We start from the raw sequence: 25,405 nt of genomic DNA, 5'->3' as shown, positions 1-25,405 counted from the left end.
CTTGATTCTGGGAAAGAATGCAGTTTGATAGAAACCAAACTTCCATCACGGAAATTCAGGGGAGAACAGCTTAGCTTCTGGCCAACTTGTAGGGACCTTGGCCAGGCACACAGGCGGGGGTGGATCTCTTCCGCCAGAGTTAAAAGCAAACCCTCTTGGCAAGCAGTCTGTTATTCGGGTTCGCTGAAGTGCTGCAGCAAAGCACTTCTGCCCATTGGCCTCCTGAACCTTTCTGCAGTCTCAAAATGTGGGAGCTGTTGGTCACTGACTATTCCTTACAAGGGATCTTCAGGAATTTCTGCCACAATTACACCTACAGGAACCGGTCCAATTCAGCAGGGAAGCGCGTGTGTGCTGGCAGCATCCCGCTGTGGGATCACGTCCGTAACAAAGTGCGCAGAGACAAGGTTGGCCTGACTTGCTCATCTGTTCCTTCTTGGGGTCTCCACAGTGTGAGTAAGCAGGGAGAAACTTCTCTCTGCTTGTTGTCTTTTACAGGGAGTGGGGCAGGGGGTCGGGGGAAGTGCCTTGTCTGTGCCTGACAGCAGTACTGGGCTAATATGTTGATGGTTTGAAGCTTGAGTATGACGGTGTGTAAGATCTCCCAGAACATACAGTAGGTGCCACTGTTTCAACATTTACTTCTGCCTGGCAGAGAAGTCTGCTTTTGCATGGAGTTTTCTGAGAGGGAGGAACTGTACTGCAGAAGTAGCCCTGATGTCTTTTTCTTTGCTGATAACAGTAAATTCAAAACACAGAGTGTGGTGCAGCTGCCTCCTTCTGCGCTTACTGTGTCTCAGGTGTTCCGGAGCCAAGTGCCACAAAGCTGCCTCAGGAGGCACTGCACTCTGTTTGCTTTTGATGGAAGTCCTCATGCAGGAAGGTCTTGTCTGTCTTTTGCCAGTGTAGTTTGAGCTAAGTGTCAGCAAAATCAGGTGGGTTTGGACTCTTTCAGTTAGTACTGGAATTGCTGGGTGATGTTTGAGCACTTGAGTCAGCTGCTCCCCAACCTCACGACTTTTCACTCAAAAGAGATTAAGCAAAGCTAAAAATGGGGCTTTGCTTCAGAACCTGATTCTGGTTAGTGAATTCTTGTAGTAGCAGAGCCAGGTGTTCTTCCTGACTCTGTGCAGAAGATGAAACTAAAAGTAATGTGCAGTTCCAAGTGGGACAGCTTTCCATGGTTTCTGCACTGACTTTCTCCATTTCAGCTGGGTTCCTTCACTGTCAGATCCTGACACAGGTTTCATTTGTTCAAAGATACCTGTCTCTGTGTAGATCATGTTCCATTCCTATTCCTTTGTCTCACTGTAGGGTCGTGATGTCTTTTGGATTCAGCCGAATGTAGTCCTTCTTGGAAGCCAATGGCTTCATAGCCAGGAACCATAAAGTTCTCAACTCTGGCTTTTTATTTCAGCGCAGTACTTTTGCACTCATCCAACCACAGCTGTCTGTGGCAAACTGCAGCCCACTTTTCCCAGTCAAGACCAGACTGCAGCATCTGTTTTCTGCCATGTGTTTGGAAGTTTTTATGGTACCATGGGAGGAGCAGCTCTTGCAGGAACTGCACTTCAGCAGCCATGGTCTCTCCCTCACGTGTTGCTCTTGAGTTGTACTGTCTCCTTCTTGTGATGTAGCAGACTTAGCTTTCCTTCACACTTGTGCAGAAGCAGCAAAGTGATTCTTTCCCTGTGATGCATTAATAATAACCTCTTCAACATTTGTAAATGCCCGAAGCTTACAAATTACTCCAGAATGGAAAAATAAGAGCTTAACGTGGAAGTCTGTCCACTGTAAGGTGTGGTTTTTTGAATGTGTGTCTGTCTGACGTTCCTGTGATCATTGTATTGTGAGCCTGGGCACATCAGGTAGGATTACACATAGTGGGGAAAAAAACAAAAACAAAAACATAGTTTTTTTAAAAAGGAAACAAAACTCTGCAGTTGCTCTTGTTTCTAAGAGCAGATGTTATGGATGTATTTTGTGTTTATATTGATCTCACAGAAGTTATATAAAAGTTTTGCTTTGCAGTACAAGAGAACTGATAGAAAAAGCCATAGCCTTGATAATCCAGCTTTGAATATTTCAGTGCTTACATCTAATTAACTTTTTTGATTGTTGAAACTATGAGGAGGCTTCCCAAACTGAAGTAGAGCATGCAAGCAGGCATGCATGTCCAGACAAGAGATTTCCTGTGTACACATACACAGAGATTCCCAATTCCTGATCTTCTTTCTGAATTTTAAAAATTAATTTCAAAGCCTCTTCTGTGCAAGAAATTAGAGAACAAAGGGGATCTTCTCTGACTTACGTGCTTGGGACTTGCAGCTCTTTGAGAAGGAAGGAGATCTGTTTCAAATCAGTCTATTTTCAGAAATCTTTCCTCCCCTTTTCTGACTCCTAGCCCTGCAGGACAGGACAAATTTGGCCTGATGTTCATGTGCCTGATGTTCTACAGCAATAACTGCCGTTTCCTTTTCCATGGAATGTGAGGTTCTTAGTTTTCAAATACTGATCTCCCTTGTTGAGGTTTCCTTTGCTGCTGAGCAGACACTGCACGCATGTTGCCAGATTTTCTATATGAATGGGTTGTCATCATCATCTCAGCTTGGAGAATGCACAGTATGTGTCCTGTTACCCAAAATCTGGGAAACCTTGGAATGTGTGTTTTCCTATGGGAATGAAATAATGCATTGAAAGCGGTGGAGCTTTGCTTACTCACAGAAGGCTTTCAGGCTAGCTGACTTCTCCCAAGTCTGTTCTTGGCTCATGGATCATTTCCATGTTTTTCAGCTGGACCCACAGACACTGCAGGACAAAGACTGGCAACGCACAGTCATCTCAATGAATGGAGTAAGTACAGCAAACAGCACTGCTTCCGCACCTCTGATGTGGTTCATGTCTTTGCTGTTCGTTGCAGAATAAAAAAAGGGAAGAAAATGTTTGAAATGTAACAGCTGCTCTCTTCTGTTCAGGTGGAAGTGAAGCTGTCAGTGAAGTTTACCAGTCGAGAGTTCAGCCTGAAGAGGATGCCATCACGGAAACAGACGGGGGTCTTTGGGGTCAAGATTGCTATTGTCACCAAGTGAGTGGATGGGTTGAATTTCTCCCTATTGCTTTTTGAGAAAGCCAATTAGCCAATGCGTTGCACCTTTCTTAATCCTACTGAGGGATTTCTCACTACCATCTGCTCCACTTGGGTAGCAGTGCAGATGGCTGTTGCTGCAGAAAGATGGTGTACCTTTTGTGAGCTTCATTTTTGCATGGGAAAAAAAACAACATGCATACAGGCTTGGAGACCTCGAGTGTCTGCTTCCAGCATGTCACTTCTCAGAGTTCCGGAAATGCCCCTTGCCCTTTTACTCTGTGGTTAGTGGGGCTTGGTCACAAAGTTCCAGAGCCACTAAAGAGTGCTATTTCCTTTCCATAACCAGAAATGTTCAAGTTCTCTGGATCCTGTTGTATTATTTTAACCCCTGATCTTTTGTCGTGAATTGCTTACTGGAAGAAACCTGTTTGTTCTGTTACATGCTTTGGAAAGCATAGCGTTTCCTCACTTTGGAACTGCATTAATTTGAAAGCGGCAGTGTTGCTATGTATTCAAGGGTAGTTTGGGAATTCTGATTCCCTCTGCAGGGCTGCAGACACGGGGGCACTAGGAGCCAGCTAGAAGCCCAAGTGCTCAGGGCTGCTGCAAAATGACAGGGTGACTTTAGCCCACCTGTCTGGCTGGGCTAGAAAGAGTTGAGGGCGTGAACTCTACTGAACTCTTCTGTCTTCCTTTCTTAAGGAGGGAGAGATCAAAGGTGCCTTACATAGTGCGCCAGTGTGTGGAGGAGATAGAACGCCGTGGAATGGAGGAGGTGGGCATCTACCGCGTCTCTGGGGTCGCAACCGATATCCAGGCTTTGAAAGCGGCCTTTGATGTCAGTAAGTATTTGTGCCTGATGCTTTCCTCCTACTGTGAGAACCTGTGTGAGCTCCCTGTCAGATGGCTGTGCTATTTTTCAATCTTACTTTCCCTGAGAAGCATTAAGAGGGAGAGATTCTCATTCAAGGAGAATCATTTTAAACCTGGCTGCATGTTTTATTCATATTCCTCAGCTACAGATGCGACCCAAGATGTACAATGAAATAGATCCCTGTACCAAATAACACATCTGTTATTCCTCCCAGCAGACATGACATGGCTGGTTTGCAGGCCTTGCCAAGACTCTGTGCATGGCAGGTAGCTTCCTCAGGAGAAGCAGCAACCAGAAGCTGCAGTTTTCCTCATTGCTGCCTCTAAATTAAGTCCTTGGAATTGTTTGAGAGTATTTTGTGAAAGGAAGCAAGCAACAAATGAATTCTGTGGTTGATTAGGAAGAAGAGGTGGTTTTCCAGTCAGAAGATGGGTGGTCAGGGCTCTTTTCTTGACTCTGTAGCTAGACTGCTGTGTGCAGATTGTAAATTCAGTTAATTTTGACCAGTATTTTAAAGCCTTCCTTGATCTTGTGCAGAACAATGCTCCTTAGTGCTGCTGCGTTTGAAGGGATGACATACATGTCCCCAAAAGACATCCAAACCCAGTAGATTAAACACCTCCAGACTGCTGTGCTATGGGAAATGAAATTTCTGCCATGCCTTCAGCATCCACCCGATAATCTCTTTCTTTTCTTCTGTGGTATTTCTTCATTCTTCTATTTTCCTTTCTGTCCCCCTAAGCTACCAAAAGCATTGATTTGTGAATCCTCAGTAGTGCAAGTAAAGGTGTTTCCTATTTTAAAAAACAACTTTTTTTTGTTTACATTAAATGCCATTTTCTGCTAAGCCAGCATTGGCTCTGCTGGTTGATGTTTGTTTTCAGGGAAGGAGGTGGTTCTGTTGTTCTTAAAGGTAACAAAGCTGAAATGTGAGCCCTGAATTGCCTGTGTACTTTAGCTGCACTCAGTGGGGAGTTGGACAGCCTCAGAGTCTCTTATTCTAAGCTGTTTGAGGCAGGGAACTGGAATAACCAATGTGGTCATTAAGAAAAAGTTGAAATGCATATAAATGCAGTCATGCAGGGCTTTTTCCAGGTCAAGCCTACCTTGCTGGCAGCGCAGAAGGAACCATGGATAGTGTCAGCTTCCTTCTAGTCGATATAAAGCTGGAAACTGCAGCCATTTGTGCTGCATTTCTCAGATGTCATTTAACTGAGAGAAATGTAAACAGGAAAACTCTCAGCTATTTGGGCAAAGACAGTGGATAAACAAGGAGTCAAAGCAATCAAAAACTGAATGCAAGGCCAGCAATTTATTAACCCTTCTTCCCTTCTTCCCTCTTTCAGATAACAAAGATGTGTCAGTGATGATGAGCGAGATGGATGTTAATGCTATTGCGGGCACATTGAAGCTCTACTTCCGAGAGCTGCCTGAACCTCTCTTTACAGATGAACTGTACCCCAACTTTGCAGAGGGCATTGGTAGGTAGTAGCAAAAATAACTGTTGAGCTGGATCTGTGTTAAAGATGCTCTTCTGCAGGAGGCTGCTCCTAAAGCAATACAGAACTATATTTATAATGTTGGACAGAAGCTTGGAACAAGCTGTAAGGGAAGTGGAATGGATCTCAGAAATTAGCTTTGCAATGACATCATCTTGCAGCAAGTTTGAGGATGAGCAAATGCCATGCTTTTTTGTAAGCTGAAAATGTCCAGGTTTCTGAAGGGCAGGCAAAGAATAGAATGACAGCCTACTTGTTGAGTTTGTGCCTGTTGTTCGTCCATTCAGTTTTCCAGGGAAGTCCTCTTTGGAGGGGGATATACCTTGTTATATTTGATGAAGGGGAAAACATCCTAATGTTTTGACATCTGCAAGCACTTGAACTGCTAGAGGGAAAAGGGTTCTCTTATCCATCCAAGAAGTCAAGAAAAAAACAAACAGTGGAGCATTTGTTGTGCCTGCCCTTCCAAACTATGATGCAATTACTGTCCATTCAGGACCAGCCATGTTTGTTGGTTTGGGACGTTATACCATCAGTCAATCTTTAATTCACTGCCTATGGTGATGTTGTATTATTTTTTGTCTTGTAGCACTTTCAGATCCCGTTGCAAAGGAAAGCTGTATGTTGAATCTGTTGTTATCACTTCCAGAACCCAACCTTGTCACATTCCTTTTCCTTCTGGACCATCTAAAAAGGTAATGTTTGGATCCTTTAGATACTTATTCAATGTGTAAAGCATCATTATTTTGAAAAGAGGAGCCTTCTTCTCGAGCATGTGCTGAATCAGGCAAATGAAGAAGCGTTTGCTGATTTGATGTGAATGCTCATCAGATAACTATTGCTTCGTGCTCATTTAGTGAAGCACTGAATCCCAAATTGCGTTCTCACTGAAACTGAGAGGATTAGAACTGAAGGAGGGGGGTAACAGAAGTCTCAGGACTTATCTAGTGCAAATGCAAATTCTTGCTGTGATATCTCTGCAAAACTGCACCTGCATCAGGGAAGGTTTCAGTATTAATTGTGAAACTTTGTCTGTGTTTAAGGACTCATCAGTACTGTCTCAAAAGGTGTTGCAATCTAACATAACATCTCTTTAAAAATTCCAGTTTTGCACTTCTAACTGGAGTTGTCAGCTCCTTGTTTAGACTGGTCTTTCTGATCTTGTCTGTCTTTGCAATATGGTTGCAACTGGGAAAAAATATTTCCATGTAATACAATAAACTTGCTTAATACATGTGCAGTATTTTAATTTGCATATGTACATATCAGAGACTGTCACTGTAGAGATCAAAGATGATCTTGTGACTGAGGTTCTGGATTAAAATCCAAGAAATCTGGGCTTTTTTTTGTTACAGACTCTTGTGCCCTTGGGTAAATGTTTTAACCTATGTGCCTCAGTTTCTCATTTCTGAAACTAGGATGAAAACCATTCCTTTATTCCTGCCTCACTTCTGCCTGACCAAATGATCGGCAGTCCCTTTCTCAAACAAGGGTCTGCAGAATGCCTAAGATTGTAACTGTCAGGTCAAGGTATTGTTTATGTATACAGTCAATCTGGGGATGTATGGAGAGAGAGTGCCTGCTTCAGTGTCTGTACCTAAATTTTTTATAAAAGGATTAGTTATGGTTTCTTATTGAAGGACATTTCCAAACTCAGATATTTACAAAGATCCAACTTGTCATTTCTTCTCGCAGGGTTGCTGAGAGGGAGAGCATTAACAAGATGTCCCTGCATAATCTCGCAACTGTTTTTGGACCAACGCTGCTCAGACCTTCAGAGAAGGACAGTAAAATCCCTGCCAACCCAACCCAGCCTATAACAATGACTGATAGCTGGTCACTAGAAGTCATGTCCCAGGTAAAATCCAAAATGTACTACTGAATCATTTAAAGGCAGTAGCTGGGAAACTGTAGTCATTTAGCAAGGCCTTGTTCAGCTTTCCTCCTCTGTTTTCATAGCAGTTTTGAGAAACATAACTTTCACCCCGCAGTGCAGATGTTTTAGACTCTGTTTATAGAACTGTGTTTCTTCAGGCAGTTCGGTTTGTATCTGTACTAATAGAGCTTGAAAAAATGTCGATATGCACACATGCTGCATTTGTTTGTGTACAGTAAGGTTTTGGAGAGCTGTCTCAAGGTTTCTGAGTGCTGTATTACTAGCCTAGGATAAAAGAACTGTCTGTTTTTCCACAACGCTCAATAATCCTTGCTAGATTCAGATTTCTTTTGCCCTTGCAGCCCTCTGAAGGCAGTGCAGACAACTAGAGGAACCTAGAGGCTGTGTTAGCTCATCATGCTGTTTTGCACTTCCTTTATTGAGTGATAGCAAATCACAGATCAGATTTTTTCAGCAAAGTGGAACAGCAACACTTTGCTATCCTTGAAGCTGAAAAGTGCCTCCAAAGCTCTGCAATTTTTAATATTCCTCCCAATATTATACACTGTATTAAAATAGTGAATGCAAAGAAATTCCTCTGTAGAACAGTGTAGTCATGTCTGCCAGCTGTAAAACAGCCAGCATGACAGTGAGTCAACAGGGCTTTATTTTTACCCATTTCTTTCTCTTTCTAGGTTCAAGTCCTTCTGTACTTCTTGCAGCTAGAGACCATCCCTACCCCCGACAGCAAGAGGCAAAGCATTCTCTTTTCCACAGAGGTGTAGATGTCTGTGATGCCAACAGGACTCCAAAAAAACCCCACAAACCCAACCTGTTCTTGGCATAAATCTGCCACTCTTGAAAAAAGGAAGACTGGTGTTTCTTCAGACATTTCTGGCCTGTTCCTGTTCCGGGGAATGATGGCCCTCAGTGCTTCTGCTGTTTGTTAACCAGTGGCAAGCTGAAGGTAGAAAAATACCTACTTTTGATCAGGAGAATGAGAACTGAAGTGGAGATAGAGCTGTGCAGAATCTCCACTAGAAGGAGCAATAGACACTTGAACAAATGCACCACTGCGTGTGGCTGTTATTCTTGTTGGGAATGTGATGGAAGGTATTCCTCATTTTATGGATTTGTCGTAAAGAAACGTCAAGATTTCTAATGGACCACTTGATAGGATACCCTTTTTTGGGTGAGAGGGAGTTAAAGGATCTATCACAACTGTGTCTTTAATAACTGCTGTTTTTAAAGTACTGTTCTAGGCCACAAAAATAGCATTGCTTTGCAAGAAGAGAAAAGAAGGGAAGGGTCTGGGATCTGAGATACCCTCCTCAGAAGTTGAAGTCCTGATTTGAACAGGGTTCTAAAGCAGTGAAACAGTTTTGCATACAGCTCAAAAGTTTTTTATTTGTCTTGCCCACCCCTTCTCCTGCAGATGTTTATACAAGGAGATGCCGTGCTCCTGCCTACGTTGCACTTCTGATGGCATGGATTTTTTTGGGGGTGGGGGTGTTGAAGGGCCCAGACTCAATGATTTTTCACTACAAATAAATATAGCAAATTAAAGAGAGGCAGGGATGGTTTGAGTCAGTGCTTTGTGATTCGTTGTTTGTTTGCATAAAAGCAGGAGCAATATTATCCAGAGAGGATTGCTAAATTCCTTAGACTCTGCCAAACTTAATGAACATTATTTGGGAAGGCTGTTAATTCCCAACACTCCAAAGAAAAGATGTTAACAAAAATAATTGAAGTATTTGTGGACAAAACAAATAATTAGTGGTTATCAGGTTGCCTGGCTGCTTACTCCTATCAGAACATCTTTTTTATTTTTTTTAAATATATAGATATATATACTTGAATTTTGGAGGCTTTGTACGTGCATTGCTTCTACGAGAGTCGTCTTCTGATGCTTTGATAAATATGTCAGAATGTACTTAACGGACAACTTAGCCAGTAGCATGCATGCGTACTCTTCAGAAATTTCAAGCCTGTTTTAAGTAAGAGCAGTGAAGGGATTTCTGTGGAACCACACGGAGCAGTACAGCAGGTCTCACTAAATACTAGGCTGGTATCTCCCTGCCTAACGTGGCCAAAGCCACAGAGGTTACACAGGTGTAAAGGACAGCAGTGTTTGTCTAGAGAACTGAAAGCATCATCTAATTGCTGGCATCCAGAGCAAAGTATTCTGGCTGTGAAGCAGCTGTGCCAAACATCCTGGGAGAGGTGGGAATTACTCCATTTTCATTACCAACTCCAGCCCTCTTTCCTTCCTACCCAGTTATGCAGCTTCCGTTTGGTGGCAACCATCCGTCATCCAGGCAAGAAGAAAAGTGCAGCGTGAAGACAAGGGGGGAGGAATCAGCATGGAGAAGGGGAGGGAGGGATAGATCTTGGTTGGTGTAGTTGGGTTGCCAACATCATTTGAGGAGAAATGCCGCAGAGAAAGCAACCCTTGTGATGCTGAATTTTATGTTTTCCGATGAATGATCTGCAATCTCTCCGTTACAAAAATATATATAAAAAAACACCAACAAAGGAGTCTTTCAAATGAATGGAGAGAAAAAAATAATAATGGAAGGGAAATGATTTTGTAGTCAATGTAATTTTGACTGCTGCATAATATTAGAAAATATTGTACTGTGAAGTTACAAATTCAAAAAGGGAAAAAATAGAAATTCCGATTTTGTGAGTATATCAACATTTTGCATGCTATGTAAGGATCCTTATAGGAATTTAATATTGCTTAGTATCCCTCCCTTCTTAGGTCTGGGAGCAAACCTCTTTGTAATGTAATGTACAACTAGAAATTCCTTCTCTCTTCTATGTATTTCCATTACATTCCGACTTCTGAATCTGGAAAACAGAAAAATTGTTTATAGTTGGAGGTGCTTTGGGGGGAGGGAGGGAACGAAGGCAAGAAAACTTGAAGGCTTAGCATTTTTTATATTTATTTCTGCCTTTTTTGAAGGTAAAAATCAGTCTCAATCTTGAAAACTTTCAACTTAAGTCAGGCAGACCAGTAAACCACTCTGTGGTTTTGGTTTTATGTATTTGTTCTCATTTCCACATAGCAGTTCCATAACAATCCTTTTCCTGCTTAGCTGCACACCTGCCCATTCCAAGCTGTTGTGTGGTGCATCTGAGGCAGCAGCACTGCTGCTGACTGCTTTGGAAAGAAAAAAAGCCCCACAAACCAACAGCAGAAGCAGAGTACAGCAGGTGGTTGGGTGACAGAGCCTTTTCCTTTCCGTGTTCAGAATCTGTGGCTGCTCTTTGCAGTGTTGAAACTGGAAAGCAATACCATAATGACTGTGCCAATTTACTTTTACCCAACTTTTTTATTTTTATTTATATAGGAAATTAATATTAATATTAAGTTACTGATGTATGGTGTGTAACCATGAGAAATGGCTTTTGCTTTGGTTACTGTTACAGGTTGTTGCTTTACTCTCTCAACTACAATGCTCAGTTCTAATGTAACGTAATCTAACATGCAGGCATGTGGATCAGGGAAAAAAAAGGTAATTTAACGTAACCCATTAATTATTTCTGTTGAGTATGTTTTCCCCAAAGCTGGTAATTTTGGGCTGGAAAAAACAGCAGATGTTTGTGCTGATGATGAAATCATGGACTGATTGAAATATGAGAATTGATTTCTTGAATTTCTGTTAATTTTGCAATTTAAGTTTTTCTTCAGATAGACGTTTGTGTTCAGAAAGGAAGCATTTCCAAACGGCTTTTGTTTTCTTTTCCAAGGGATGTTGTGGGTGTGGGTTGTTTTTTTTAAACTTTGTTGTGTTTTTAATAAGCCTTATCACACTTAAAACATAAAGGGACTTGTAAAACGTGGCTTTAGAGAAGGTCTTCTGATTTAATAATAACCCCCTGTGAGCTGTGTCAGAAAACATAACTTTTCCATTTCCTGTAAGAAAAGGTACAATATAAACAACATAACAACAAACTAGCCAAAAATTACCCTTAACTGCACTGAGAGTTTATATTCTTTCTGTTTCTACTACATTGGAATGACATTTCTAATGAAGCAGCTTTCAGCTACGTGCAGCTGAAACATTAATAGCTTCAGCAGAAATACTGCAGGTCGTTAGGACAGACTGTACCTCCAGTTTAAGAGAAGGAAGCATGGGTTCCTTGGCATTTAGAAACTATTCTAAAATTCTCATGTTTTTTTTTTTTTTTTAATTAAAATTAAAGCAAAATAAGGGAAAAGGTCATACTAATGGGCAAGAAGTAAACAGTACTAGATCGTTCTCAGCTTTGTTTTGTGTGTGCTTTTCATGGGAGGAGACTGAAATTAAACTGAAACACATCCACTGAAATGCTGTTGGTGTTCTTTATCCTTGCATAACTTTAAGCAAGTTGAGGTAGCAGCCAGGCTATTGCAGGCTGTATTTTAACGCTGCTGTTTTTTAATGTATCAGCTAAGGGCAAAGTACAGCTGTGTGTTGACTGTATTTGCTGATGCCAACTGCCCATCTTGATTCCGACTTTCCATTGCTCGTGTTAAGGCAATCTGCATGCACAAGAAGCAGAACTGCAATACGTTGTGTTGGCCACGAGGTGGTAGAACCACAGAGTGTGTTGATGGGAGCTGCACTATTTTCACAGCTTATTCATTTTACCTGTTTAAAACTGTGCTTCACCGTTGAGTTAGTTTTGTATGAGTTTATTTGAATGGATGTACTGTTCTGTAAAGCATACATGGATCTCTAAGTTTGCCTGTCACCCACTGTAACACTGGAAGGCATGACAACACATCATTTATCTTAATGTACCATTCTTTGCAGTATGTACAAAATGTAAATCGACCAACATGGCTTTCAAAGATACTTAAAATCTGATGGAGAAAAAAGCGACCCTCTCTGGTTCCTCACTGGTTAATGCTTCCTTTGTTTTCAGTGCTTGTTCTGCTGAGGCAGTGCTGTCAGATGTGGCATTCTTACCATGGCAATGTTAGGAAGAAGTGGGAAATGTTTAAGAAAAGCCTCTGCTCTTTCTCTTTTCAATTCAAAAAGATGGGGACTTGCAGTAATAGAAGACCAATACATTCACGGTAGATTTAAGGGATCTGCTTCTGTTCCTTGCAGAAAAATCTGAAAAAGCAAGTAAATATGTTCAGAATAATCAGAATTTGGAGTAGTTGGCAAGTCAGTCACTTATTCCTTCTTATGTTTTTATTTCTCTTCAGGTATGTTTTTCTTTGTAAGCTCTGCTAACGTTCCTTTGTAGTGCTGTCTGAAAAATAAATCTGATAGCATCCACTTCCTTTAGCACAGGGCGCTTGCAGCTGAGATCACGGAGCCGTGCAATTAATATTAGCAGTCTTCAATTCTCAGCCAGAATTAAGTACATGGATCATCCTTAAAATCAAGAAAGGACTGCTGATGGAAGGAGGTACTCACAGCTCATTATTATTTCTTACCGAAGTCTTAGGGAAGAAAGATGACATAAATTGGAAAAAAAAGCAAACATAATTAGGAATCACTCTGATAAGATGATCTGGAACTGTACAAAGCAGAAACTCTCCTTTCAAGTTACAGAAGACCTGTGGCCTCAATAACTGACTGCCTTGTCAGTAAATAAACATTAATTTAGGAATGCCAGGAATTCAACTGCTGCAGCCTCCCAGTTCTGATGTGCTGCAACCCTCTTTCTCACTACTGAAACTTCACAGTTCAGTGCCAAGCAAAAAAGCTTATCACTCGCTCTCTACATTTCTTTTTCCTCTATGGCAACAGAGCACCAGTCTGTGTTATACCAAAGGGGAAACACCACTGCAAAGAAAAATGGAACCAGGAGGTTAGAATGCAGCTTAAGCTAGAAGAGTCTGCTTCTGAGCTGCAAGGATAGAATACCACAACGCCCTGCAGTGATTGAATGGTGGAAACAGTAGGGCCAGAGCAAATGAAGCATATGTATTATCTCGATTCTCCTACCATGAGCAGATTGCTAGATTTAGGTGTGGGTCAAGCAAACATGCTAATGCTAAGAATGAGAAAACTATTCAAGGGCCTCCACTGTTGATTCTGCCACCCTATAGTAGAATGGGAGGACACCACTGTAAAAGCATGCAGGTGACCTGTAGAAATACTTGCCACATCATTTTACTTTCTTCTGTCACGTTTCCTCTTTCAGTAGGAGACTTTCTCCTTTTCCATCAGAAACCACATCATCCTACACTGCAGAAATGAGTTTATAGCAGGGCTATTGCTGGACATGGCTAGAACATTTCCAGTTTTCTGGTACGGAGTGGACCAGGTAGTGTGAAAGCTCCAGGCTTGTGCAGGCTTGTTTTGCAAGTAAGATATGTTCTATTTTTTCACCTGTTCAAGCATACTTGGGAATGAATATGATTATGGAGTGCCCAAGCCTAGAAAAAATGTTTGTTTTACTGCTCTGCCTTAATTGCAGTCATGCTCAAATCATCTCATTGAAATGATTCATCAGAATGGAGAATTCTTTTTGGATTTTTTGCTAGGGCTCGTGTTGGTGTAATTATTGCAGTGACACGATGTTCTGAGATTTCAAGGCATTCTACAGATCAACCATTTATCTGCAGAGTGATTTCTATTGCAGGACCAGTTTATTTCCCTGTGGATATATGGAACAGCATGCTTGTATACAAAACAGCTTCATGCCTGGAAAAAGAACATAGCTGCTTCCCACAGATGGCCCAAAAGAACCACCATGGGAAGAGCCCACCGGTGAGCAGATGGCCTTGCTCCTTAGAGGCTCACATTTTCCCTGGTCAAGCAAAGCCCAGAAAGCAATAATAGGGTTAGACCCATCCTATCTCTTCTTTATAGTGCCTAATTGAATTATCAACCCCCCAGTATAAATAGGAAAGCTCAAATTTCTTCCATTTTAGTCATGCTTTGGGAGAGGACTTCTATATAACCATTGTGGGATTATGGAAATAGCTGAAAACTGATCTTAAATATTAAAACTCCTTCAAGCATAGCAGTAACATAATGAAAATGCTGATATGGCAGAAAGGTTCTTCATGACAGTCTCTTCTAATGGATCCACTCTGATCTCTTCCTCACTGCTTCTCCCAGCCTAGGAGAAATCTTGAGCTCCATAGTAACATACAAAAACTTCTGGAAGTCAGCCAGTAATTTGGAATCCCAGATACACAGGGACAGATCTTTTACAGAGGTGGGATATCAGTGCTAAAAGTGACTAGGAACTATCCAAGGCAGCAAAAAGAGGGTAAAGAATTAATGCTGGATGACAGAGAGCACCACAATGGTACGCTGAAGTTAAATGTGATCTCGTGGAAGGACACGTGTGACGTGTTGTCCTTCCTGTGTCTGTCTAGCAAGAAGCAATGGGAACAAAACGAAGCCTTCTCTTGCCTATATTGGTTGTGTAGTTTGTTCTTATCTCTATTACAAGTGTTTATAATCCATGAAGAATGCCAATGAAAGGAGGTAATAAGACTATTTAAATATAAATAAAATTGTATAATTAGCGATAATTTATCAGGTGTAGAAGAAAAACAACTTGTTATTGTTTGGATAATTTGGGGTTTCTTCAGCAGTAATACTCTTGGCGTTGTTTTAACTCCACCATGTTAGAGTCTGTTTTTGACACTTCATACTGCTGTTGTCAGTGCTTCGGTATCTCAGTGCTCTGTTTTTGCAAAGAAAACCAATCCTAATAGCTTAATACTGAAAGGTGTTGGAACGACTGCTAAATATCTCTCAGTTTAGGCCCGTGTGAGGAAAAAATGGAAAAAAGGGGAAAAATAATCATTCAGGATTTTTTTTTTTTAATTTTCTGAGATAAGTGGTATGAAAGGGATACAAAGACTGCATTTGGGGGAAAAAAGTCTAAGGCATTTGTAGCCTTTCTTTGTACACAGTGTTAAATAAAATCTCCTGTATCTGTTTGTCAGGGTTCTTTGGGTCTTATTTAATTAAAAACTGGGCCTATGTTAAACTCGGTGTGTGAATTGTGTTTGATTGACATTGCCAAAGGTATGGAAGTTACCACTACTCCCTCAAAATCAGAGCCGCTTCACGTTTTACAAGGCAAAAGCTGTATTACTTAAGTGAAATCTACAGGCTACTGCAAGGCCATTGCTGAATTAAAGCAACTATGAGAGACAGGAACAGCAAGGAAGGCAGGAAGTAGCTGGGCAAAATGGTACATTATCAGGTATGTAATTAATCCCTTACCAGGAATATTACCTTACTAACAGCCAGCCTCACACCTCACAGCCTTCCATCTGTGTGCAGAGCACTTCAGCTGTCATCACATATTTGCTATGGAATCAGCTTTGGCCTCTTTAAATATTGCATTAAGTTCGTGTTCTGTAGCCGTCAAGGTGCAAATTGAATCAGTTATTTCAGTCAAGTTCTCCTGGTGCTTTCAATCAAATGCTGTTTAAGTGAGTAATGTAAATTAGTAAAATCAGCATAAAATATAGATCCCCTGAAAGGAAAAAATGCCTCCTTGGCAGTTCTTTGATTGTCGTGGAGTGGGGCTCCCAAAGCAGAGGGGAAAAAACACAGTGGTTAAAACTGCACTGAAGTGAGATGGAAATCAAGAAGAAAATGTCGTGCCTTCACCCTGAGCTGGGGAAAGGAAGGGAACTCGATGGGTATTACTAACGCTTCTTACCAATGGTGGATGTGTATCACACAGCAGTCCTTCTGTAAAATGGCTCTCTGGACCACAAAACGCACTGCTGTATTCAACCACACCGAGTGGCACCGGCATACCCAGGGCTGCCTCCTCCCCCGGCCTCTGCTCACCCTGCCTGCTCGCCATGGGCAGGGTCAGCTCTCCCCTCACGACCAGGTCGGTGCTCCCAGCCGCTCTCCCCTTCACAAAGACCCGGCTGAGCGGCGCCTCCATTTTCCAGGCAGCACTTGCGTGCCTTCCTGGGGAACCCCCACCAGCACGGAGAGGAAAGGATGGGGAATGACACCTTCATCGCAACCTGATCCCATAAATACGTAAGAAACGTTTCCCCGCAGAGGTAATCAAGCTGTGCTGGAGCAGCAGGCGGCAAGCCACCTCTCCGCTCTGGAGCTGCAGCCGTTACGGCCGCGCCCTCAGGTGCTGCGCAGCGCCTCACGGCACGAGCCCGGCCCGGCCCGCCAATAGGAGCGCGCGCGTCGCCACAGCGCACGCGCCGGCTCGGCCCCGGGTTGGCGCGAGAGGGGGACGGCTGGCGCGTGCGCAGTGCGGCGGCACCGCCCGCGAGGGGCGGGACGGGGCGAGGTGGGGGGGGGGCTCCCTGCCGTCCGCGCGCGCCCCTCCGCGCCCCCTCCGCCTCCCGCCGGCGGCGCGCGCGGCCCGGCCCGGCCCGGCCCGGCCCCGTCACCTCACGTCGGGCCGCGCCGCGAAGACGCGGGAAGGAGGAGGAGGCGGCTGCCCGGTAAGCGCCGAGCGCCGGCCCCGACCCCCGAGGGTCCCCTCTCAGGGCCGCGAAGGCCCCGCAGGCCGTGCCCCGGGCTCCTCCCCTCGCCTCGCCCTGAGGGGCCGCGCCGTCCGGCGGCCGTTCCGTGCCCGGGGGCGGCCTGAAGGAGCGGCGGGGCGGCGCGCGGCCGTGCTGAGGGGCCGGAGCCGGATGGTGGGGCGGGGGTGAGAGCTCTGTCTGCGTTCCGATCTCTTCCCGTGTGCGGAGCGCTGCCGGTACGCATCGCTGTGCCACGGGGCGCTACGGCTGCCCGGCGTCACCCGGGGTGGGGAAAGGCTCCCGGAGCTGCGCCGCAGTGACAGCGCAGAGCGGCTCTGAGGGAAGCGGTGCGGCACTGACACTCGCACTGCTCCGTGCCAGCCCGGCTGCGTGCGCGTCTGTGCCAGGACCCAAAAACTGCGCTTCTGGAGCAGCAGATGTGTTGCGAGTTGTGTCTTTGCGTGAAAAGTGCCGTGCGCTCCGGCAAAGGATGCGGCCCGAGAGAGCTCTGCACGCCCCAAAGGCAAACACAGCACTGTGCTTCCTGCACCGTCCTCCTCGGCGCGGACTTCGGCTGCCTGAGGTGGAGCTGAGCTCGGCGGGAAAGCTCCGTGGGCATCACGGCCTGCGGGAGCTCAGCAGTACGGTGCCTCCTGCAGCCCGGCTGTTGTTAGGCAGTAGCTAACAAAAGTGCAAAGAGCAGTTTTCTTCTCCAAAAGAGCGGTCAGGCTCTGGCACGGGCTGCCCACGGGGTGCTGGGGTCACTGTCCCAGAGGTGCTCGGGAACAGGGCAGGTGTCGCTCAGTGATGTGGTCTGAGTGGACCCAAGCATGGCTCAGGGCTGGGAACAGATAGTCCTGGTGCTCTTTCATACCATAATGATCCGAAAAACTGAGATGGCAGTATGTTTTCAGCTGATGGAAAAATCAGCTCCTGGGCTGGTCTGCTGTGTGGAGTAAGGAAAGAAGAAAACTGTGTTTTCTTCAGATGTTTTCTTGTTGCTGAAACCCCGTGTCTGATTTCTTTATTGAGTGCAGGACGTGGCTGTGGAGAACAAAGCGTCTGAAATGTTTTTAATTCATTCTCCTATTTCTGTCAGATGCAGTGCTGTGTAGTTAAACCCCGCAGCCCGTATTTCCCAGTCCTTTTGTCTGCTCCGAGCAGCTCCTTTATAGGACTTTTGTCGTGGACGTTGATGATAATCTGTGGCTTTATTTACTTTGGCTCTATGAGGCACTGCTTTATTACAGTGTGACGGTGGCAGAACGTCACAGCGGCACCTCCAGATCTCCCGGACTGAGCTTCTGGTGTTTTGCAGCTGGGTGAGGCTTCACCTTCCCCTCTACCTGAAGGCAGGAGAGTCCCTGTGGCATTCAGGCACGCTGGGCCTGTCCCTAGGAGTCCCTCCTAGAAACCTGGGGCGTTAGGCTGGGCCTGGCTGCCTGCTGGCACCAGCAGTTCTGTCCGCAGTGGAGAGTGATCTCTGGGCTGTTATAACTTTCATTGCACCGAGCAATAGATGAGGTAGCATAAATGAGGTGTGGATAAATGCGTACTTCCAGGTAGCACGGCGTAGGGAAGTGAGTCGATGTCGTTTTTGTTCCAGTACAAAAGAAGAAAATACATTCTTGAGAGACAGAGCCGTGTGTTGGGAATTTCCAAAGGGATCTTTCACAGACATACTTCAGAAGTAACTTTTTTTGTTCTTTCTCCTTGATCTTGCGGTGTTAGAGCCTGTCTTGCCGACCAGGATCCAGTTCTAGGAACTCGTAATGCTGTTAGCGTGACCGAATCTCTGTGGCGCAGTGGGAAAAGCAGCATCAGAAATGTTATGCTTGTACTTCCTGACTTCAGAAATCACCCCATTTGATCTTATTTTTAGTCCTCTTACTGAAAAAGGGAAAATAAGCGGGCGATAGAGGCTGAGTTGTACTCTTGGATGTGGCCTGAAGTGACGACTCACAGGGAGCGTACTTGTTTCTTTTGAGCTTACTCCAGCTGAAGGGATCAGAGCAAGCCACTGTTAGAGCACTTAGCAGCTTAGTGCAGCCGGAGAGTGATCACAGGGTCCTGTCTCTCCTCAGATAAATAATTCATTGTCCGCATGCTTATGCACATGCATGGTTTTCTTTGGGAACGGAGACTTCTGTAAGGGCGCTGCAACTTTTGGTCTTCATTACTGTAAGTAAATGGCTCCTGATAATTTTGCAAAGAACCGACATTGTTGCAAATATATGGCAGAACTGGGAGTGACAAAAAGAGGAATTCACGAGTAAGTGGAGGAGGTAGGTAAGAGGAGACCTAAAGGAAGAAAAAAAAAGGTGAATAAAGGTAGCACTGAAGTACTCGGGTGATGTATTTGATGACATCAGCCTGAAAGTACTGCTATGATTTGTCTTCATTTTGGCCATGTAGCCCATGTGGGGTGCTTCTTTGCACAGACACACACAGTATATGGCCCGATGGGATGTGTATTTGGGATGTGGTACGCTTGACCAGGAAGCTGACTTCTTACAGCTCTTCCTCAAACTTCGTGTTCTTCTTAACCCATTTCTCTGTGTGTGTTCTTAATTAAAAGCACTTGCAGTAGTTCTGGCAGATGGAGCCTTCCTGAACATTCAGCTGCGGAATGATTTGCTGTGTGAGAGCTGTGCTGGGTTCTCCTGCAGCAGTGTGCGGTGCTGCAGCCCTTGGGCTGATGGGGACACAGCTGGAAGAGCGATCTGTTACAGCTTGGTGCTCTCCAGTTAGCCATGACAGGCTCCATCGTGTCCCCAGCACTTCCTTATGACTCAAATGCATATCCACAGGCTCGCACTCAGGCAGGTAAATGTCCCTGTCCTGCTGCTAGCGGGGTGTTTAGGAAGGATTTGCATACAGTTGTCTCATCTCTGTCTGCCAAGCCTGAAGGTTTTAAAACCAAGTCATGAATGTGCAGTTGTCAGGTTTCGGAGACAAGGACAAAGTGGGTCAGAGCACAGGGCTCATACCCGTACAGAGCTGACCTTCAGCCCTGCTAGCAGCCGCTGTGTTCTGTCTTTGGGTTGCTTACAGAGCTCATGGGTTTCCTCGTTCAGCTGATGTGGTGGTGGTGGGGCGCCAGCGTGGGGCTGCTCCCAGCAGGGTGGCAGCTCTGCTGTGTGGTCTCACTCTGAGCTCAGGCTGGTGTGGGGCAGTGCCCCACGGGGGAAGCCTTCCTCTCATTCCCAGCTCCATGGCCTGCTGCTCTGCGTAATGCCTGGTAATTATAAGGTGAGTCAGATCAGCCCTGATCTGATGAAAAAAACTAACTCATCAGAAAACGAGCTATGATCTCTAGAACTGAAACAAGGGAGAGGACAGAGGAAGGGGTGGGACTGTCTCTTCTGGTGGCAGGGTACAATTAAATGATTTTCACAACTGGCTTAAGCAATCCCCAGAAGGCATTTCCCTCCCCCAGCCCCAGCAAGGCTGGTTTACACATGGGCAATTCCCACCCGTGCCATTCGCTCTGCCCAGCTGTGACCAGAACCCGGACATCCCATGCTGGGAATCCAGGTGTGAGCCCCAGGGCTGGGATGGCTTCAAGTGGTGGATCTGCTCTCATTGGTGCAGCCCTTCAGGAATGCTGCCGGGCCAGGTCAGCGATGGAGTGGACGCGGGGAGCACCCAGCTGTCTCCCAGCAGCAGAAGTGCAGGCAGCAGTAGTCCTCAAGTTGAGGATGTGTGAATCAGCATCCGATAAGAACAGGTTGATAGTTGGAACCAAGCTGCAAACAGGAAGCGGGCCCTGGGGATTTTGTACAAATGGAAGATCTGGTGGAGTATTTTGGATGAACATTTGATTCGGTTGAAGTTATTCACTTACAGGTTTGGCCTGTCCATACTTGTGCTGGAAAGCACTGCTTTAGCACCCCAGGTAGCACAGTGCTTGTCTGCTAGTGTTTTCTGTCCCCCTTCTTCTAATGGAAGCCACTGTACTGACCTCCTTCCTCTCCCTGTCGGCCTCGTGCTGCTGAAGGCGTAGTGCAGCTGCTGGTAGCGGAGTTCAGCTGGCAGAGGTGAGTGGAGACAGGGAAAGGCCACTGCTGCTCAGTGCTGCAGCCTGTCCTGGGTATAGGAGGGCCATGAGGTGTTACCACTGAGCTGAAAGGGAAGGAAGCTGTCCTGCCAAGTTCCCTGCTCCTCAGATAGCAGGTTGCTCTTTGTGCAAGTGCTTCCCTGGCTGCAGAAGGAGAATCTCCACTGGTGCAGGGCAACCTAAGTGTGGGTTAAAGAATAGAATATGTGCTTAAGGTTACGTGATTATAAATACATCTTTGTAGCTGGAGGGTGATTGGCTTGTTGTGCAACAGCAGTTACTTCAGAGCTCCCTGAGACAGCTGGTGGGTGATGATGGGATCACAGGGTTACCTACCACCTATCACTTGCTGATTGCAGTTTAAGGCACCCAGTCCTCTGGCTGGGAAACCTGTGGTGTAATACTTTTGCTTTTATTTTTAACTCAGGAAGCCTGCAGTGCCAAAACACTGCTCCTATTCTAATACAGTACTAACCTGAGAGCTGCGTGGAGAAGACGGACACTCCTGCCAAGTCTGCTTAAACCCTTAAAGTCTGACACAGAGTTGTAATGACAGTCCAGGAAATAGGTCTGTACTGTATCATCTCTGTGTGTGTAAAGTTTGGATGCAAGTGTGAATTTTACTAAGGTGCAGATGTGGAGGACAGGAGGAGGAGTAGAGGAGAGGAGGCTGAAGGGTGACTGTATCACTCTCTACTCCTTCCTGAAAGGAGGTGGTGGTGAGGTGTGGGTTGGCCTCTGCTCCCAGAGAACAGCAATAGGATGTGAGGTGATGGCCTCACGGTGCACCAGGACAGGTTCAGGTCCGGTACTGGGAACAGTTTCTTCTCTGAGGGAGCAGTGATGCACTGCACAGCTGCCCAGGGGCTGCTGGTCACCATCCCTGGGGCTGTTGTTCTGCTTGGCAGAGCTGCCAAAAGAGCTTCCCCAGGTGCTGCTCGCAGTCTGTGCTGGGAGGGGCAGCGGAGCCCGTCTGATGGATGCTTGTTTCCTTCTGTCCTCAGCAGTGGTTTGAAATAACGACTGTTTAAAGTAGGAGCTTGGAAACAAGGCGTTATTTAATTTTGTCATGAAAAGGCTTTTTTAGAGCATGGCCCATGAGTTAGGAGCTCTGAGCTGCTCCTGTCACTTGTCTGGAATGTGAAGCATTGCAACGGTCGCACGTTGTTCAGAGCTCTGTAGTTTTCTCCAAACAAGGAGGAGAGGAATGGAGGTGCACAACGGCCGCTTCTCGCCCAAAGCTCTGTTCTTTCCTCCCTTTGGTTTCAAAAATAGTAATGTCGATGCTGCATTAACAGCACTGCTCATTTGTCTCACTGGAACTCGGCTTTGGCTGTCGGTGCAGCGGTGGTGGTTCTCAGGCAGCCCCGCTGTGCCATTTGGGGTCCCGTGGGCTGTTCCTCACCTTCCCCAGGAGGTGTCCATTGGAGCTGTGCAGTGCCTTTGATCTCATGTTTGCCCCTCACTGGGGCTCCTTTGGGTCCGACTGCGGCCCTTTGGTTGAGGCTGGGGAACAGCACGTTCCAGCTGACGTGTGGGTGGGCAGGCGAGATGGATCTGCTGAGCTCTGCGTTTGCTGTATGGTTTTGTGTTACTTTCTCAGTAATTCCTGGAATTGCTTTTACTCTTTTGACTTCTCCCAGACGCTGTGAAGCTGCAAACCAAAGCGCTGAAGTTACGCTGAGTTACGGTGATCAGTTCAGAACGTGCCTCCATCTGAATGCTGTGCTGTGCAGCTTTGTGGGCCCAGGGTGTGAGCAGTGCATGCTATGGAGGCGGCAGTCTCTGCCCTGGTAGCTTATTTCATGTTCCAGACGTGGGGTTGGTGGTAGTTATGCTCTCTTGCCTGCAGAGACTTGAAGACGTTCTCATGTGTCTTTTACAGGAGGCTGGAGGGGTTGTATTGCATAATCTTTCCTTTCCTTTTCTGCCTTTTGGGACTGTCTGAGTGGCCTAAAAATGTCGTTCCCTGCTTGTTTGGGCAGAAGTCGTCAGCCTGTGTACATCGAGTCCAAGGAATGTGTGCACAGAGAGTGAGTGTACCGAGTGCAGGGCTCAGTTTGAAGACAGCCATTTCCCTCTGCATTTTGGGCATCTGCTTTGTTCATCAGTGCTTCCAGAAAGGCTCGGCGTCCTCAGATGTGAGGGGTCGCTTCTCTTTACTTTTAAGTAACTCTCAGGCATTCTGATTCCATTTACCACAGTTTATTGGAAGATGTTAATAGGTGAAACAACGTGCTCCTCGATGAGGTATCTGCAGCAAGCAGCAGACAGCTGGTGCCTTGTTTGCTGCTGGATGCCTTGTTGCCTTACAGGCCCAGGAAACTGCTTTCTGTTCTAATTAAGCCTTACCTCTTTGACAGCAAGATTTGCATAAAGAAGCACATGAAGAAAGGTAAGAAGTCGCCCCTGCTCGCAGCGTTCAGGTCTCTGAAAGCCGTGGGTGCACACAGGGCACCCTGCGAGCACTGCCCAGCGCCAGGCTGGCTGCATCAGCTCGGCCTGCAGCGAGGAGCAGCGCCGTGCAATTGGGCAGAGCGCTTTCAAATTATTATTTATGGTGCCGTGTTTGCAGCTGCACAAAGCGCCGGGTTGGTCCCACGCAGTGCCAGAGCTGCACCCCGGCTGGATCTGCCTCCGTGTCCTGCGCCATGTGTGCTGCTGAGAGAGAGAGCTCTGGGAGGGGATACAGGTTGGAGGCAGCGCTTGCATTGCGCGTCAGGAATGCGGTCTTTCTATCTGATAGCTGGGGCATTTTTCCATCCCGATTAATGCTATAATTGATGCCGTAATGCTGGCGTTAATCGAACGGCTGCAGTAATGCCTCGTGCCCCGCTGGTGGGTCGGTGTTCTGTTGGCTGTGTGCTGGGGGCACTCCCAGGAGCCGCTCAGGTGGGAATGCAGGCTGTGTTCTGCTGTTAGTGCTGAGCTCCTCTCTGCTCTTTGCTTTGGGTTTTCTGAGGTTGGAGGGAGTGTGTCAGGGGAGGGAAGGCTTTGGTAACTTCTTTCTCCTTGGGATGAGTTATGAACTGCAGTCCTGTATGCAGTGTTTGCTCTTTAAGACCATGATGAAATGTTATTTTAGCTCTTAGCTGAATTACATCGTGTTGCGTGTTAAACTCACACAGCTTACTTTATTTTCACGTATTGAAATCACTGCTGTTGAAGCAAATGTTGCAAGGTTTTATTGTTTCTCAAGTGTGCTATGGGCGATTTTTTATGTAATGTGTAGGACGTCACAAATATCATTTGTAATGGAGTCAGTTCTGCACCATTTTCTCTTTGCGTTCTCTGCTGTCTTTGTTTTTTTCAGTTCTCATTTTCAGTGAAATGAGATCAGAAGCACATGTGAGTGTTTGACTCACAGACGTGGAAAAGGCAAGAAGTGTGAGCATGGCAGTGTGGTCCTACCTATAAACATCACCTTCTGGGAGGTGTCGGTGTACAGCAAGCACTTCGCCTTCATGGGGCTTCTCTGGTTGGGGCTTTTCTGGTCTGGGCTTTGTTGTGTTTTTCTTAGGAGTGTCCCATTTCAGATGATCCCCCGGTGATGTATTGCTCTGCGCGGGAGTTCTGGTTCCTGGTAGCTGCATGGCAGCGCTGCTGCATTGCTGACATTCTGATGGTGAAACTGCAGCAGCGGACAAAGTTTTCTGTGTCTGTTCATGCCAGAGTTCAAGAGTCTGGAAGCCATAAACAAATATTTTCAGCGTCTTAAAATGAGACTTTGTGTTAATGGCACGGAGGGATCTGAAGATGTAAAGCTTTGGGAGTTTTACTGACTTTGAGGGAGGTCAGAGTTGGAATCTGCTCGTGTGTAGGAGTGGTGCTGGGCTGGAGGAGTGCGTGCTCAGTGTTCTGTGTCACTTTGGTAGTGTAACACATTGCTTCTGATGGCTGTGTTTGTGTGTGGCGCTTCTCATGCACTCAGTTGCCCATCTGCTTTTTGTGCCTCCGAAGCGCTTTGCTTTGGAAGAGATGGGGAGAACTCCCCATCTCAATCCCAAGAGATGGGATGGCTTTGTGTTTCTAACCGGCTGTGGGATACTGAGCTCAGGTAGAGCAGAGCATTTGCTCCATCCAGCCTGTGAGGTTGAAAGGGGAGTGGGGAGTGTCTCTCCTCCTCCTCCATCCTCTGTCTGCTGGCTCAGGCAAGATGAGGAAGGCAGCTGCCAGCTGTCCTGCTCCAGCAAGAGAGAGGATGAGCACGATGTGTCCGGTCCTTCTTGTGTCCCTGCACCAAGCTGTCAGCTCTTCTGCCTTTCCTGTGGCTGTCTGCTGGAGTTGGCAGTGTGGCTGCTGCTGCAGCTGCTCCATGTTTGTGCATAGTCAGCCTGGTTTTCTGTGGCTGGGCCACAGGTCTGACAGCTGTCTGCTGTTGGAGGGAGCTGGAAGGTGAGGAGGTGCTCAGGCGTCCCATGGCAGGACGTGCTGGGTTACTTCTTGGAGACAGTCATCATAACCATATGACAGTATGAAGCGTTAAATTCAAGACACTTGAAATCCCACATCTTTATTAACATGACTTTTAATAATAACCGGTTTCAAGGAATCTGAATTTTTCAACTTCTCTGACTT

The 25,405-nt window shown here is 45.9% G+C and overlaps 2 protein-coding genes across 14 annotated transcripts in view; both read left to right on the top strand.

The window, feature by feature from the left end:
- The window catches only part of BCR (BCR activator of RhoGEF and GTPase), a 106,554-nt gene extending 91,255 nt beyond the window's left edge, over positions 1-15,299 (top strand). For all 6 annotated transcript variants that reach the window (XM_025155520.2, XM_015275441.4, XM_046901318.1 and 3 more), the window contains 7 exons: positions 2,794-2,853; positions 2,976-3,085; positions 3,791-3,930; positions 5,309-5,443; positions 6,051-6,156; positions 7,157-7,319; positions 8,033-15,299. In XM_025155520.2, the coding sequence (XP_025011288.2) occupies positions 2,794-2,853; positions 2,976-3,085; positions 3,791-3,930; positions 5,309-5,443; positions 6,051-6,156; positions 7,157-7,319; positions 8,033-8,122 (804 nt within the window). In that variant the 3' untranslated portion in view covers positions 8,123-15,299. The remainder of the gene's footprint in view (positions 1-2,793; positions 2,854-2,975; positions 3,086-3,790; positions 3,931-5,308; positions 5,444-6,050; positions 6,157-7,156; positions 7,320-8,032) is intronic.
- Positions 15,300-16,284: 985 nt separating this feature from the next.
- Positions 16,285-25,405, top strand: part of SPECC1L (sperm antigen with calponin homology and coiled-coil domains 1 like) — a 61,624-nt gene continuing 52,503 nt past the window's right edge. Inside the window, 1 exon segment of one of the 8 annotated variants that reach the window (NM_001044637.1) lies at positions 16,285-16,321. In NM_001044637.1, coding sequence (NP_001038102.1) covers positions 16,287-16,321 — 35 coding nt within the window. In that variant the 5' untranslated portion in view covers positions 16,285-16,286. 8 annotated transcript variants of the gene reach the window in all.

Source organism: Gallus gallus, chromosome 15, assembly GCF_016699485.2.
Source record: "Gallus gallus isolate bGalGal1 chromosome 15, bGalGal1.mat.broiler.GRCg7b, whole genome shotgun sequence".
Taxonomy (NCBI): Eukaryota; Metazoa; Chordata; class Aves; order Galliformes; family Phasianidae; genus Gallus; species Gallus gallus.
This window is presented reverse-complemented; position numbering and strand designations above follow the sequence as displayed.